This window comes from Hippichthys cyanospilos, chromosome 14, assembly GCF_059441005.1.
Source record: "Hippichthys cyanospilos isolate Australia breed blue-spotted pipefish chromosome 14, RoL_Hcya_1.0, whole genome shotgun sequence".
In the NCBI taxonomy this organism is placed as follows: Eukaryota; Metazoa; Chordata; class Actinopteri; order Syngnathiformes; family Syngnathidae; genus Hippichthys; species Hippichthys cyanospilos.
Genome location: NC_142382.1, coordinates 1459609 through 1475924, shown reverse-complemented (window position 1 = coordinate 1475924; position 16316 = coordinate 1459609). Strand labels below are relative to the sequence as shown.

Here is a 16316-nt window from a genome sequence, read left to right as displayed (position 1 = left end):
GAGGATCTCGGGTGTATTTTTCTGTCCGTTATCTTTTCCGCAAAGTTCGATTGTGATTGGGCGCGCATTGATCGCGTGTACCTGCTTGATCGCAACCCGTTGGGGAGGCAGCACCGCCCCCCCCCCCCCCCAACCAAAGTGCGCAAACGGCGGAGCGGACCTGCAAGGAAGGCGGCGATACCCTCCGTGCAGCCAGCCAGCGCCTGGATCGGGATCATCCTCATAGCCGGTGCGTATGACTGCTTCATTCTTGTCCTTGCGTTGCATATTTCAAGCTAAATAGCGCTGTTTTTTTTTCGTTTTGCGGCGTTAGCATATCCTCCGTTTTCCACCATTTACTCTTAAAACGAATGCACATAATTTAGCCAATGAATCTGCATTTGCGTAAGGTGATTTTGTATTTTTTCATCTGAACGTGAGGTTTTTTTTCGGATGATGATGTCAGAATGTGATGAAGAGGCTGTGTTAGTACCCATGGAGACGGGCCAAATCTGTCAATGCGGCGCTGCTGTTGCATGGAAACATTCTTATAAAAAAAAAAACGAAAAAAAAACGCAGTGACTCAAGGTTGAAGCTGCGGAATGACGATAACTCAAACGAGCAACATCCCTCATTCTGTAGCCTGGATTTTTTTTGGAACATCTTTCTCTCATAAAAACACAATTATATATTGCAACAGGAGAAAGACATTTTGGGCTGGGCCGGTGGCGTCAAACTCTGAGCTGAATGGTCACCAAAGCCATCACGTCCACCCCTTGATGCGAAGTGAGAAAAGAAAAAAAAAAAAAGCCAGCAGATTGCCAGTGTTCACCTTGAGGGCTTTTCATCTGAATGGAAACATGGACGCCTTCCGCGGAGGCTTTTTGACTCAACATGTCCAGGAGCTATGAGGTAGGTGATTGTCACGACGTTCCGGCAAGAATCGATATCGCATAATGGGCAAAATCTATCCAAAACACACACACACACACAAAAAAAATGGAAATGACATAAGACAGGCTCCAGATAAAGCTATGCGGACTTCCGCATAGTCAGTTGAATACATTGGAAAACAAAAGTGACCCCAGCTAGCTAGCTGCAGTTCCTTCCATTCACATTGACCATTTTGGCTGTCCCAAATCAGAACTGACAAAGATAAACGCAGGCTTCATATAGGTCATAGGTGTGGAACTCCAGTCCTGGAGGGCAGGCATCCTGCATGTTTTCCGTTTTTCTTTCCCCAACACACCTGATTCAAATGATGAGCTCATTAGCAAGAATTGCAGGAGCTTCAAAATGATCCCAATCATTTGAATCAGGTGTTTTTTGGGGGAAAGCTTTGAAAACATGTAGGATACCGGCCCTCCAGGACTGGAGTTCCACACCTGTGATATAGGTGATGGTCTCAGAGTCAGCTGAATGCATTTTCGCAGCTGTGGCTGACGCTAAACGGCTGACCTGAAATACCCGGTCGAATCTGTTGAAAAACAAAAAGAAAAGAAAAAAAACACGGACTGGGGTAGCGCCCCGCGGCTCGGCTAACGTTTTCCGTCCGCTGTCTGGGTGCAGCCGGGCCACTCAGTAGGGATGCTGGCGGCCGTGGAACACGGTCCCATCCTGTGCAGCGACTCCAACATCCTGTGCCTGTCCTGGAAGGGCCGCGTGCCCAAAAGCGAGAAGGACAAGCCCGTGTGCCGCCGCCGCTACTACGAGGAGGGATGGCTGGCCACGGGCAACGGGCGCGGCGTGGTGGGCGTCACCTTCACCTCCAGCCACTGCCGCAGGGACAGGAGCACGCCGCAGAGGATCAACTTCAACCTCAGGGGACACAACAGCGAGGTACCGCGTACGCAACCCAACGGGGACCCGATGCGTCCCGTTTGACAAGCGGGAGTGTCAGGATAGCCCGGGCGGAAACAGAAGGGTACCGAATAAATAAAAAGGGTCTGAATGGTGGAACGGAAAAAACGGGGGCACCGTTTGAATTCAAAGAGTACCAAAAAAACGGAAGGGCACCGATGATGGAACGGCAAACAAAGAGTACTAGATGAACTAGATAAAGGCAAGGGTCTTAATGATGGAAATGATAAAAAAGGGGGTACCGAATGAAATACAAGGGTACCAAATAAACGGAACAATGACGGAACCGATGACGGAACGGCAAACAAAAAAGGGGGATCCTGAATGAAATAAAAGAGTACCAAATAAACGGAACGATACCGATGAGGGAACGGCAAACAAAGAGGGGGATACCGAATGAAATAAAAGGGTACCAAATAAATGGAACGAAACCAATGATGGAACAGCAAAAAAAAATAAGAACCGAGTACCAGATAAACTAAAAGGGTACCAAATAAACGTAACGATACCGATGACGGAACGGCAAACAAAGAGGGGGATACCGAATGAAATAAAAGGGAACCAAATAAACGGAACGAAACCGATGACGGAACAGCAAAAAAAAAAAAGGGGGTACCGGATATACTAAAAGGGTACCAAACAAACGGAAAGGTCCCAGCGACGGGACAGAAAATGAAGAGCGGGGGCACCCGATGAACAAATATGGTACCAAAATAATGAAAAAGAGAAAACGTGCAAAGCCAACTGTAGAACGGGAAATGAACAAAAAGGTGGCGGTACCGGCACAGAATCGTGTAAAAACGTCCGCCGAACAAGAAATGAAAGAAAAGGGTAACAAACGTTTGCGTGAGCAGACGCAAAGCTAAATAGCATGTGGCTAACATCTAAAAGTAGATGTTTGTTTGCTAGGTTGTGCTGGTGCGCTGGAACGAACCCTTCCAGAAACTGGCCACGTGTGACATGGAAGGAGGAATTTTCGTGTGGATTCAATACGAGGGAAGATGGTCGGTGGAGCTGGTCAACGACAGAGGAGCCCAAGTAAGGACACGCTTCGCCACGAGTCAAGTTTTTCATCCGAACGCCAACTTTTCGCTCCGGTCCGCTACTCCGCTTTCACCCTCAACGCCGATCTCGAAGAAGCTCAGACTTTTGGTCTGACAAGCGGAGACTCGTCCGGCGCTCCACTTTCACCGCGAAAGTTGACAAATTGCGACCGGGCCAAGTGTCAAAATTCCTGTCATTGGCAAAAGGTCAACATGTGACCACTTTTTGAAACCGTGTGTCAACATCTCGCTATGTTACTCCACTTTAGCTCAATCCCTAGCAAATGGCGTGTGAGCTTTTTGTTGTGACCGTGTGCCGCAGGTGAGCGACTTCACGTGGTCACACGACGGCACTCAGGCTCTGATCGCGTACCGCGACGGTTTTGTGCTGGTGGGCTCCGTCAGCGGGCAGCGTCACTGGTCTTCCGAGATCAACCTGGAGAGCCAGATCACGTGTGGAATCTGGACGCCCGACGACCAGCAGGTCCACGCACGCTACTGAAATGCTCTCACGAAAAGCCCTCTCACACTACCGCTGAAATTCTCACGCTCGCATCAATCGGTCACTCTCACGCTCGCTGTTGAAATTCTCTCATTGTCACACGCACAACTAAAACCCTTAAATACACTCCAGAAATTCTCACACACAAGTGAAATGTTGCAGAAAAGGTCAGCCATACATAAGCCACGCCAACAACTGAAATACTCTCAAACCTATCTGTCCTGTCATCTGAAATGCTCTGTTACACACACACTACACGCGACTGAAATGCTGAGAAATGTTCTCACACTGAACTTCTCACGCACACAACTGAAATGCTCTCACACACTTCTCGCTCCTGAAAAGAGCAGACATACATAAGACGCACAACTGAAATACCCTCAAACACACACTTCTCAATGTTCTGTCTCTCACACACTACTGAAAATTCTTCCAGCTTGCACACTACTGAGAGGCTCTCAGTTACTCACACACAAGTGAAATACCCTCAAACACACACTTCTCAATGTTCTCTCTGTCTCTCACACACACTACTGAAAATTGTTCCAGCTTGCACACTACTGAAAAGCTCTCAGTTACTCACACTCAATTGAAATGCTCTAACACATACTTCAGAAAAACTATCAAACCAACTCACACACTACTACTGTTTTTTTTTTGTTTACATTTGAACATTACTGAAATGTTCAGTAATGCTCGCACACAGATTTTAAAGCCCAATCACACTTACACACTACCACTGAAATTCTCACTCTCACACACACAGTTGAAATTCTTTCATAATCATGTACACACAACTAAATGCTGTCACTCACCACAGGAAAACGATGTCTCTCACACACACAATAGAAATTCTTTCACACTACTACTGAAATGATTTTTCTGGCACACTAAATTAAAATGCACTCACACACACTACTACTGAGGTTTTTCAAACCTAAGCGCCGCAGTGATTCTCTCACTCAGCAACCGTCACACTCACATAAATATATTACTCTCACACATCAAAAAAGGCACACACTATACTGAAAAGTGTGCCGCGGTAGCTTTAGCATGGCAGCGTTTCCGTCTCATATGTGAAAACATTTCAACGTGTGCCTCTAAATCATTCGAACGAATCATTTCTACACCGTGAGCGTTTCCCACACAGCGCAGAAGTACACTAAGACGGGAAGTGCATTTCAGGTGTTGTTCGGTACTGCCGACGGCCAGGTGATCGTGATGGACTGCCACGGCCGCATGCTGGCGCACGTGCTGCTGCACGAGTCGGACGGGATCGTGGGCATGTCCTGGAACTGCCCCGACTTCCTGGTGGAGGACAGCACCGAGAGCGACGCCGACTCGGACGACAACTTTCTGCCGTTAGGTAACGAAGGCGCGGCCGGCGGCGGAAGGGTCGACGTTCAGCGCTGCCCCGCGTCCTTCCCTTTAGTGCGGCGGGTCAAGCCTTTGTTGACGGTCACCTTCTTGTCGGGAGAAATCAGTTTGATGAATAACTACGACGACCTGTCTCCCGCCGTCATTCGCTCGGGTTTGAAAGGTACGACCGCTCGTTTTTTGACCGCCATTTGTGTCCGGAATCCCGCCGTGCTCTTTTTGAGATGCAAGCAACCCTATGGCCAATTTTGTTTTGTTTTGTTTTGTTTTTTTTTTTTTGCTTCGCTTACCCGTAATGAAAAAAACACCGTAGACGGGCCGAAAATTTGATGTACGAACACAAACGGTGGAGCAAAACATGTAGAAAGAACACCAGAATAATATTGACAGCCGTGTACTTTTTTCATCTTTCGAAAAATAACTGTATTATACTACCCCCTGGTGGCCAAGGTGAAAACATAAGAAGAATGAACTACACCGCCATTCATTCCAATAGAGAAAACTCTTTTTTGGAGCGTCACTGACAGTGTGTTTGCCGTTGTGTGTCGAATTCGCAACAAAATAAGAAGGCGATTCATTCCATATTTTTTCCGGACACAATCAGACGTGGAGGCGCAATGGTGCTCCCAGGGCGACCTCTTAGCCGTGGCCGGCATGGAGAGACACGGGCTATCTCCCGACGCCGGCGTGGCCAGGAACGCTTTGGTTAAGTTCTACAACGTGCAAGGGGAACATATCTACACTCTGGAAACGCCTGCGCAGGTACCAAAGTTAGCTATTTTCTTTTTTCGCCAGCAACCCGGCGAAAGTGTCTTTTTTTTTCTTACGATTGCGAATGGCTGCTCGGAGAAAATGATCCCCCCCTACGGCGCGGGAGGAGAACAGCGAACGGGACTAATAAAATTGCGCCGGCGGTTTCAGAGGCCCATCACCACCATCTGCTGGGGCCACCGGGACTCGCGCCTGTTCCTGGCGTGCGGGCCGGCCCTGTACGTGGTGCGCGTGGAGCACCGCGTGGCCAGCCTGCAGCTTCTGTGCCAACAGGGCATCGCCAGCGCCCTGCGCGAGGAGAAGGACGTGGGCAAGCTCAACATGCCCTCCTTGCTCTGCTCCTACGTCACCACCGCCTTCATCCCCACCATCAAGGTAGCGCCCGACGATTTCTCCGGCGCCGGGCGATTCCGGCTCGGCTCGCTGAAAGCTCGGGACGGGGTTGCCGCCGCAGCCCCCGATACCGGACCCCAACAACATCCGGGACTTCGTCAGTTATCCCACCGCCGGCAACGAGCGGCTCCACTGCACCATGAAGCGGGCGGAGGACAGCCCCGAGGCGGGCGGGCCCTGCTACACCCTCTACCTGGAGTACCTGGGAGGGCTGGTACCCATCCTGAAGGGCCGGCGCATCAGCAAGTTGAGGCCCGAGTTTGTCATCATGGATCCCAAGACCGACGGCAAAGCCGGTCGGTCACTTTTGCTTTTTCATGAGTCCGGAAAGAACGTCCCGGCTACCTATTTGTATTTCTTTCATATTTCAAGGCCAACAGAACATTGGGCGCGATCGTATGAAAGATTGATTTCCAGTCCTTATTCCAATTGCGCGTAGCTTTTGAAATGAGGGAAACGCTGCCATCCGACGGTCACAGTTAATACTGCAGTGCTCAATTCAGTTTTAGGGAAGCGTCAGTCAAGGTTGTCAGCTAACTTTATTATTGTTATTACTAATTCAAAAGAATTCTCGTCCACGGCGCCGAAAGAGTTAATAATAACTCAAATTATTTCACCGGCCCCTGCAGTCAGGCCGGGGACCCCCGAGGGCCCACGGACCCCACTTTGAGAACCGCTGGTTTATCGGATCTACAGTCCCAGTGGTATTTCACGGCGGATTTTGTTTTTGAACATATTTTCCGAGTATCATACGTTTCTAAACAAGTAATCAAGTTGTCTTTAAAAAAAAAAAAGATGCACGTCCTCGTTAGCCCCCCCCCCATGCCTTGGCCACTCCCTGTGTTGTGTGGGTCCCCCTTTAGAGGAGGTGTGCGTCAACCCCATGATCTCGTACGCCGACAGCTGCAACTGCTCCGACTCCAGCGACGTGGAGCTGAGTGACGAATGGGTCGGCAAGAAGTCGCCCAAATTCTCCCGGGGAAACAGGTGAACCCAAATACCAAGCACGCGTTCATATGCCAAAAAACTGCGCCCGGTCGAAAAGTGCGTCATTGATGCCCCCCACAAGAAATATTACTGTTTACTAGATCCTATATGACAAAAAATATATACTGTATACTGTAGGTGCGGGCCACCCCTTGGTGTCAACGCAAACTTTAAAGAAAAACCAAACCAAGCGTGAAATTCACAGTGGTGGGCAACCTCCCCGCCCCCTTTCCGTCATTTTTTTTCATGCTGTTCAAAATTGTAATTGTACTGTAACCATGATTGTTTTTGTTTTTTATTCTCACCAGAATGAACCTGGAAGCACGCAAATCTCCTAAACTGTCTCGCGCGCACCAGGAGGGCCAACGATCCCCGCGCTTGCCTTCCAAGAAGCCACTAGTTCGATCCCCCAGCCTGACGCGCCGGGAGTTTTCCATGGACGGCCTCACCGAGGTACCACGCAGACTACCAGGCCGCGCATCACAAGGCGCACTTACAACGCTTTAATTTGATCTCAAAGGGAAAGTTCCCGGCGCACCTTATAACCCAGCGTGCCCTATCTCCGTAAACTTCCCAAAATATTGAGACTGCCTCTTATAACCCAGTGCGCCAATATAGTCCAGAAAAGATGGTACTGGTGCGCTTAGTTTACCATTTAAAACATGGGCCAGAACTGTCATAAACCAAAATCCCCCGTTCAGGATTTTTAACATACCGTATTTTCCACACTATAAGGTGCACCTAAAAGCCTTAATTGTTTGAAAAAGCTGATGGCGCGCCTTATAATCAGGTGCGCCTTATATATGGATCAATGTTGGGATTCGAAGATGGAGATTGAAGTGATAAAGTAAGCTTTGCCTGTTCCTTTTGCGTGTTTACAGTTGAACAAGGTTGCTCATATTGACATTGACTTATTATGCTATTGAGCGTTTAGAGTTATTATTGTTATTACTTTGAGTATTATTATGTTGTATTTGAAAAAGTTTGAAAATATGACATTAATTGCGGGTGCGCCTTATAATCCGCTGCGCCTTATATATGGAAAAGGTTTTCAAATATATCATTATTTGAGCGTGCGCCTTATAATCCGCTGCGCCTTATAGTGCGGGAAATACGGTAATTCTCGTTTGTTTTCTATAACTGTGTCCTATCAATATGCTCCACAGCACAATTACCTGGCTCAGGTCACATCCAACATCTGGGGGACCAAGTTCAAAATTGTAGGACTGGCTTCGTTCCTGCCCGCCAATCTCGGCGCAGGTAAGCGTAGTAAAAAAGCGGCACGACTTTTCCGTCAAGCTGAAATCCATCCTCCGTGCAGTACTCGGGTTTGCCTTCTTCTTCTTCTCCGCTGATCTAAAGGACGAACAGAAGACATAACTTATCACACAGCGTACTTAGCGCAATACGGCTGAAACAACAAGATAGCGGACATGCTCAAGCGTTGATACGTTTGTGCGTTTCAGTCATCTACAAGACAAGTCTGCTTCACTTGCAACCTCGACAGATGACCATTTACCTCCCGGAGGTGCGCAAGATATCACATGACTTCATGAGCCTGCCCGTGTTCAACCCCAACGTGTTCAGCGAAGATGAGGATGATATACCAGGTTCATCACGTATCAAAACCCCATGTGTCTTTTACTATGTGCTAAAACAGGGGTGTCCCGACTCAAAACTTGAGGGCCGCCAGTCTGCGTGTTTTTGAACTTTCCGTCTTCCAACGTCTCAGCAGAACCCCGGTAAAGACCTCGATCGTTTGGATGGGGAGTCTCGGAGGACGAATCAAAAACGTGCAGGACGGCGGTCCTCGGGGACCGTGTTTGGTCTCTGCTAAAATAACCCCGAACTTAAGTAGCCACACGGATACTTGTGTGGAAAAAAGACCAGGGGTATCCACCGATCTCTTGGAGGAACAAATTAAACGCTAACCCGGAAGAATCCGACCGGAAACACGGTATTTGTACTTGTCGTGTGGCACAAACGGCTAAAAGTCACTAACAGACTTCTCCCCCTGTGTAGTGATGGGCTCGTCGTCGGGAGACAACCCGCCCTGCACCGTCAACATCCCCATCGCTCCCATCCACAGCCCGGCGCAGGCCATGTCTCCAACTCAGAGCATCGGCCTGGTCCAGTCCCTCTTGGCCAACCAGAACATTCAGCTCGACGTCCTCACCAACCCTACGAGCAACGCGGCGGCGGCGGCGGCGGCGTCCGTCTCCGTCCCCGTTCCCGACCGCAGCCAAGACCCGCCGGTCGCCGCGCCGTACCCCGTTGCGGCCAGATACCCGAACCCCGGGCAGGTGATCTTCAACGGGCTGGAGATGGGTCCCCTTCTCCCCGGTACGCTACCTCCCCCGCCGCCGCCCCACCATCTGCCCCCCCAGCCTCGGTCCCAGCCCCCTCGGCCGCAGCAGCAGCAGCAGCAGTCCAGGCAGCAGCCGCAAGCGTCGCAGGCCCAGCAGCAGCAACGGCATCATCTCCAGCAGCTTCACCACCAGCAGCCCCCGCATCAGCAGCAGCACCAGGTCCAGCAGCACCAACAGCTGGCGCAGAATCCGCCGCCGGTGGCGGGCGGCCACCAGTTTCAGCAGCAGCAGCAGCTCCAGCAGCAGCAGCAGCAAATGCAGATGCAGCACGAGCAAATGCAACAGCAGCAGCAGCAGATGCAGCAGCAGCAGCAGCAGATCCGCCAGCAGATCCAGGAGATGAGGCAGCAACAGCAGCAGCTCCAGCAGCAGCACCAGCAGATCCAGCAGCAGCACCAGCAAATGCAGAGGCAGCACCAGCAAATGCAGCAGCAGCTGAAGATGCAAATGACGCTGCCCCCGGCGCCCACCGGCTACCCCACCATTTCCCTCCAGCAGATCCACCTCCTGCCTCCGCTGCCTCCCCCGCCCGCCGCCGAGCCCGGACCGGATCGGGAGCACGCGCTGAAGCCGAGCCTGCCCCGGACTTTGCCCCCTTCCTTTAGTGCGAGGGATGGCGGCTCTGTGGAGATTCAGGTGAGGAAGGCCAATCCTCCTCCCCCGTACCCGGGGACGGCGGCGTCGGCGGAGGCCGCGGCCCAAACGCTGGTCACCAACTGTGACAGCCCGAGCATCCTGGCCCCGGACGCCTGCCTCAAGAAAGACGACTTTTTGCTTCAGCCGGTCACCATACAGTACCCCACGCCCCTGGGGTACGAGAGGATCACCACGTTCGACAGCAGCGGTAACGTGGAGGAGGTCTGCCGCCCCCGGAGGCGCCTCATCCGCAATCAAAACGCGTACGCCGCCCACGGCTCGGCCACGCTGAAGGTGACCTCCTCCGAGACCAAAAAGGTCCATCTGCCCTACGGCTCGGCGACGCTCAGCCGCCTGTCGGTCCCGCGGTACTCCATACCGAGCGGCGACCCGCCCCCTTATCCCGATCCGGCCAATCAGGTCCCCGTTAGCCTGGCTCCGCCCCCGCAGAGAATGGAAAGCGGTCTGATCCACGCCACCCTGCGCCGCGACCGGCGCGAAGCCACTCTCAAGGTTCCCGCCATGATGGACAGCTCCAGGACACTTCCCACCAAGGCCAAGATGAACAGCGCCTCGGCTTTGACCTACCAGCAGAGGCTGCCCGCCGCGCTCTACACTTGCACGCAGTGCAGCAGCAACAATAGCAGCACCAGCGTTAGCGTTAGCGGCGGTGGGACATCCAGTAGCGGCATTGCGGGCGGCACGGTGGTCAGGCAGGACTTCCCCCCGGGGAAAGGGGCGCACCACAGCACAATCATCGTGCACTCCAAAAGCGCCTCGCAGTCGTCCTACAGCCTCCTGGCTCCCGCGGACACGAGCCGGGACAGGACCGTGTACGTCAACTCGGCCTTCACGGAGGACGAGACGCTGAGTCAGCACTGTCACCTGGACAAATCGGCGCGGCAGATGACCCTTGGAGACCTGGGGCAAACGGCCAAACGCCCTCCGCCGTACCAATGGGACACCTCTGCCCCGGAGGAGTTCTGGCTCGCCCCGGAGCAAACCGTGCTGGCCCCGCCGCCTCCGCCTCACAAACCCCCGCCTCCTCTCATCTTCAGCCAGGCCCAGCGCTTGGACGTGACGCGGCTACCGTTCGTCCTCACAACCAAGCCGCCGTCCAGTCCTAGCGCAGGCGCCCTCGCGTTCCCGTCGGGGTATCAGATATCTCTCGCTCCCTTCCCTCCCGGCGTGGGCCACAGTAGACCCCCCGTGCAGAACCCTCCGCCTCAGTGCGCTCCAAGCGAAGTGGTTCTCCCCGTCCCGTTCGCTCAGCAGGACTCCAATTTAGTTTTATCGGCGGGGTACTCCGCGAGCCTGGCCAACTTGGCGTGCTGCACCCTGCCCCCGATGTACCCGGGGGCCAGCTCCTGCGCCGGACTTCAGCTGCACCCCGTCAACCTGCATCCCTGGAACCCGTACCCCTGCCCGCCGCCTATGCAGGACCCTCCCGCACCTCCCCTCCCAACCAAAACTCACCAGATATCAGAGAAGCCCATTCTCTCGCCACCCCCTCCGACCGCACCCCCTCCGCCGCCCCCTCTGCCCCCGCCGCCGCCACCCGCCGAGTTGCCCCCCTCCAAATGCGCCGCGGAGGATCCGGCGGAGTCCGGCAACGGCTTTGCGGAGCCGTCGTCCCTCGACGGCAGCCCCGCGCCGCAGGAGTCGGACCGCTTCGGCAAAAAGAGCCGCAAGAGACTGGACAGCCGAGCCGAGGAGGCCAACATGTCGTCGGTGTCCAGGAAGGACGGTCGCGCTCTGTCGGATTTCAACTCTCTGATGGCCAGCCCCAGGCTGGGCGGCAGAGAAAAGAAGAAGCCCAAGGGACCCCGGGAGCAACTCAACCGAACCAAGAAGATGAGTCGGGCCGCCAACGAATTCCAGGACAGCTCGGAGAGTGAGCCGGAGCTTTTTATCAGCGGCGACGAGCTGATGAACCAGAACCAGAGCGGCAAGAAGAGCTGGAAGAACAAGCGCAGCCTCCGGATGGCCAGCGAGCTGGAGGAGATCAAGTGCCGCAAGGCTAACGAACGGGAGGACCGCAGCTTAGGAAGCCAGGGCTTCGTCTACGTGATGGCCAACAAGCAGCCCCTGTGGAACGAAGCCACGCAGGTCTATCAGCTGGACTTCGGGGGACGGGTCACGCAGGAGTCCGCAAAAAACTTCCAGATCGAACTGGATGGCCGACAGGTAACCAACCCGATGAAGCCGTGGCGTTTAGCGTCTACGCGATCCGGGTGTTATTCTCCGCTCCTCCCATGTTTCTAACATGTACGCGAGCTTAACGGAAGACCGATTTTCCCATAGTTGTGAATGTGAAGGGTAGATTGAGTTTGAAAATTATTTTTAGCACATGCCGCCGGCCGCAAAATGTGTTTGGCGGGCCGCAAATGCTCCCCGGGACGTAGTTTGGACACCGCCACTCTAATATGCGTATATATATATATTTTTTTAGGTGATGCAGTTCGGACGCATCGATGGCAACGCCTACATTCTGGATTTCCAATATCCCTTCTCGGCGGTGCAGGCGTTTGCCGTGGCCTTGGCCAACGTGACCCAACGGCTAAAGTGAAAATATTTGGCGGTTTCGCATCCTCCGAGTATTGAAAGCGCAAAGGCGGCTTTGTGGCCATTTATCACCATATCTCACGTTCACATTTATCACATGAGCACTTTGAAGCGGTATGATGAATGTTCAAAATATTCTACTGAACTGCTTGAGGATAAACTACCTTTGAACTAGATGCACCTTGGAATTATAAGAAGGTAAAAAGTGAGGTAAAGTATAGACAGAGTAATAGAAATTCCCCAATGAGATTAGCGGGGTTATTTTTTGAGAGAAAATGTGAAGATTTATGAAGAAAGAAAATATATGAAGTAGGTTTCTTTTGTTGCGGTTTAACCGTTGTCCAGAGGTGTCCAAACTTCCCAAAATTCCCAATCACACCGAAATCAATCAAGCAATTGCACATTGTGTATCTACTGAGGGCTTTTAAGTTGAAAAAAAAATGTTACTTGAACAGTTTTTGACACGGCAAATCGTTTAGTTTTGACAAAGTTTTGGAGTGGCCGGAGAACCTCTAACCCACTGGGTTAAATTCATGATTTTATTCACCAGTGTTACGAAGGACAATGTCCCTAATATATAACATATACAACTAATTTATCAGCAGCAAATATAATTTTTGATATACAGTAAATTTTGGGCCATAAACGGGGACTTTTTTCTCAAATTTTGAACCCTGCGGGTCATAGTCAACTGCTTCGTAGCTGCATTTTTTTTTATTAGCCACCAGAGGGTGCTGCCGCTCTTATTTCTAATCCTGCAGGTCTATTCAATCTGTGTTGCTGTTGCCCTAAAAAAGTTTACAGTAAAAATGTAAATGTAAAAAACTTCCATGCACCATCATTTCTGAGAGAATATCTGATGTTGCAACCTGAGTCTTATGGTCCGGCGCGGTTCATACGTGACAAAAATTGATTTTCTGTTCCATTTTTGTTGTTGCCATTTATAATCCGGTGCTCATTGTAATACGCTGCGGGCCACCTAAAAATGGACAGCTGGCCACAAAGGGCCCCCGCGCCATAGTTTGGACACCGCTGGTCTACGCACTATGATGAATGTATTAACAAGAGGAAGAATTTGTATATTTTATTCTATCCATGTTACTTCTATGAAGTGGCGTATACATGATTAGTCTTTTTCGTGGAATTTGGAACACAATTTTAGTCACCTCTTAGAATAAAATAGAATAGAAAGGGGACCTTAACATGCTCAAAAACCCTTTTGTAAACGGGTGCATCCTGGTAAAATTATTTTTGGGGTGTCTAGAGATGATTGTCCATGAAGAAAATTGCCCATGTTAGCCTCAATCGGAAGTATTCTAGGCATTATATTTCTAAAATTGTTTTTTTTTTGTATACACCATGGAAAAAGTTCATCATCGCTCACAGCTTCAATCTGAATTCTTTCTTAAGTTTAATGTGTGCAGTTTTTTTACGAAAAAAAAAGGCAAAAACCAAGAAGTGACTTTGTGTTGTTGTCGTTTTTGACCAGGTTCTTGTGACGCTACTTGAAATATTCGATTTGAATGTGTAAGTCAGTGCTAATTGTGTGCTAATCGCAAAATAAGATCAAATGCTATGTATTTTTTTTTTTTTTTTTTGGCGGGGAAATGGAACCATAACTGCCGCAAACAGTGAAAGTCCACAAAGGTTTATAATTGCCTTTAGTTGCCACAAGATGGCAGCAAACTTTTTTGTTTTGTTTTTAATTGCCAAAAAAAAAAAAAACACTGTACAATAGTGATGGACAAATGAAGCTTCATGAAGCATTTGAAATCATTTTTTTTTAACTCCTCTAGATGGCACTCGAAAAGGTTTGGAAATTTAACACATTTCTCCAGCACTATCTATCATCGCTAAACCAAGAGCACCAGCTAGAGGAATACAAAAAATATTGCAAGGGCTTCATGAAGCTTCATTGTCGCATACATTTCTACCTTTGCACTGATGGAGGTTTCTTGAGGATGTGAGTATGGATTATGAAGATGAATTGTTAGATCCGGTGCTAATGTACAAAAAAAAAAAGTGTTCTGCTGAACATCTCAAAAGATTTCCATTTGATTTCATGCTGCTCAATAGAGTTTTCAGTGACTCTGTGTATGTGAGTGTGTGTCCGTGATCTGCAATATTGCTTTATGGTACATTCTTTGTCGTCCTAATGCGTGTGAAGAAAGAAATATGAGATGTGACGAGACAGATTTGACATGAACGACAGTACAGGCTGGACAAAATATAAATCATCATAATAAAAATACTATTCATGATTTCATCTCGTTCCACTCTGTTGTGTTTGGTTTTCAAATGCTTCTGAAGCTTACGTTCCTGAACGAAAAATACATTGGTAAGGATTCATATTTTTAAAAGATTTTTTTGTGTGATTTGTAATGAATTCAACTCGATAATGTCTTTTTTTTTAAAAAGGTTTAATTATTAATTTATATATTTTTTTAAACTTCATTTATAGTTTTCATTTTCATAATTAAATGCCACAATTTCAGTAATATCATGTTGATGTTGATGACACACATATCTGCCATCTATTTTAACAGAAGTAGAATGATCAAAATCCATGAATGAATCTTTTTTTAAGTACTGTATACAATTAGGGAATTCATTTGTTTTAAAAATCTATTAATAATATATATTACTTTATTTATTGTATTAACTATTATCTGATAGGCAACACAATGATTGATTTAGGTATTACTGCATTTATTTCCATTTTACTGTAATTTTTACTGTAATTTACACATTTTGCATTTGCTTTTACTGCGGACGATTGATATTTAATAAAATAAATTCTTCATTTAAACGTATAATTTTATCTAACCAAAACTTTTAAAATGAACTGTTTAAACTTTATTAATTCCGTCCTCCTGACTTGTAGATTTCTATCGCTCAAAAGAAGCTTCATAATACGAGATAAAAACAGCGGTGCTTTTAGTTTGAAGGCGACACCGGAAGTAGACGTTCGCTGTGCTGTCTTAACTCTGGGAAAAGACAGGAAAAGCAACGCAGGCGACCATGAACGTGGGCGTGTGTGTTTCTTAATGTCAGTCCAAGTCGGTTTTGTTTCTCTTTTGGAATATCGCAACACTTGGCAAGCAACGCAGTGCAGAACGTTGACAAAGGAAGGAAAATGCAACCCGAAGCGGACGCTGACCTTCAGCCACGAGGTTGGTCTCTTTTACACATTTGTTTTTTTCATAAGAGGCGGCACGGTGCAATTGTGATTATTGGCACGTTTCAGTTTTCAGGTGAAAGGTTCGATCCTAAAAGTCGGTTTCATTGTTTGTCCGTGAGTTGGAATTCGTAACATATCAAGAACCGGACTTATATTTTTGAGTGGAAAAAAAAGTGTTAATAACGCAAAGATAATGTTGAATACTGCAAACACGTACTTACACTTAAACGTTAATTAAATTTGCGTTTTTTTTTAAATGTATGTAACCTATTTCTTGGTATTCACTGAAAACTCACTTGTTTGTTGTTTATATTCGGCCGCAGCAATTTAAATACGGTCGTCCCTTTCCATATTGCGTTTCACGTATCGGATTTCTATTTAAGTCACACGTATATTATATATCTCTTCCTATATCGCAGAATTTTGCACCGTTTAAGAACAAACTCAATTAAGAAGAAAATAGTGTATAAATGACAGAGAATGTCCAAATATTGGATCATTTCACAATTAAAAAAAGAGCAACAATTACGCAAGCAATGTTAGCTAGCTTGATGTTGCTTTACGTCACTATTTATTAGCACAGGTACTGTTGCACGTTCAATAATTTCCTTGTAAAATGATTAAGACAATAAACATCTAGAACAGGCACATTC

The 16316-nt window shown here is 48.8% G+C and overlaps 3 protein-coding genes across 6 annotated transcripts in view; 2 read left to right on the top strand and 1 right to left on the bottom strand.

Annotated features, from left to right (window-relative positions):
* Window positions 1-73: 73 nt before the first annotated feature.
* Window positions 74-14758, top strand: tulp4b (TUB like protein 4b). Of its 2 annotated transcripts, XM_088432728.1 has the most exons (16): window positions 74-229; window positions 680-891; window positions 1549-1818; window positions 2749-2877; window positions 3205-3366; window positions 4570-4750; window positions 4817-4924; window positions 5366-5523; window positions 5683-5907; window positions 5987-6221; window positions 6789-6912; window positions 7221-7365; window positions 8079-8172; window positions 8379-8522; window positions 8935-12104; window positions 12370-14758. In XM_088432728.1, the coding sequence occupies exons 2-16, from the start codon at window positions 874-876 to the stop codon at window positions 12484-12486; spliced, it is 5280 nt and encodes a 1759-aa protein (XP_088288854.1). In that variant the 5' UTR covers window positions 74-229; window positions 680-873; the 3' UTR covers window positions 12487-14758. The 2 variants fall into 2 exon arrangements, with proteins under 2 accessions (XP_088288854.1, XP_088288853.1); XM_088432727.1 differs by having other exon boundaries at window positions 4570-4924.
* ahi1 (Abelson helper integration site 1) overlaps window positions 7379-16316 on the bottom strand; it is a 26046-nt gene continuing 17108 nt past the window's right edge. For both annotated transcript variants that reach the window (XR_015867749.1, XR_015867750.1), the window contains exon 26: window positions 7379-8268. The gene's annotated coding sequence lies outside the window, so the exon portion shown is untranslated. The remainder of the gene's footprint in view (window positions 8269-16316) is intronic.
* The window catches only part of slc18b1 (solute carrier family 18 member B1), a 7818-nt gene continuing 6985 nt past the window's right edge, over window positions 15484-16316 (top strand). For both annotated transcript variants that reach the window (XM_088432778.1, XM_088432777.1), the window contains exon 1: window positions 15484-15655. In XM_088432778.1, coding sequence (XP_088288904.1) covers window positions 15619-15655 — 37 coding nt within the window. In that variant the 5' untranslated portion in view covers window positions 15484-15618. The remainder of the gene's footprint in view (window positions 15656-16316) is intronic.

What these genes read in the sequence shown, in the direction of transcription:
- tulp4b (XM_088432727.1), top strand. An exon ending in TCAACGACAGAGGAGCCCAA is followed by an intron (nt 2,878 to 3,204) that starts GTAAGGACACGC and finishes CGTGTGCCGCAG; the next exon opens with GTGAGCGACTTCACGTGGTC. An exon ending in TCGAACTGGATGGCCGACAG is followed by an intron (nt 12,105 to 12,369) that starts GTAACCAACCCG and finishes ATATTTTTTTAG; the next exon opens with GTGATGCAGTTCGGACGCAT.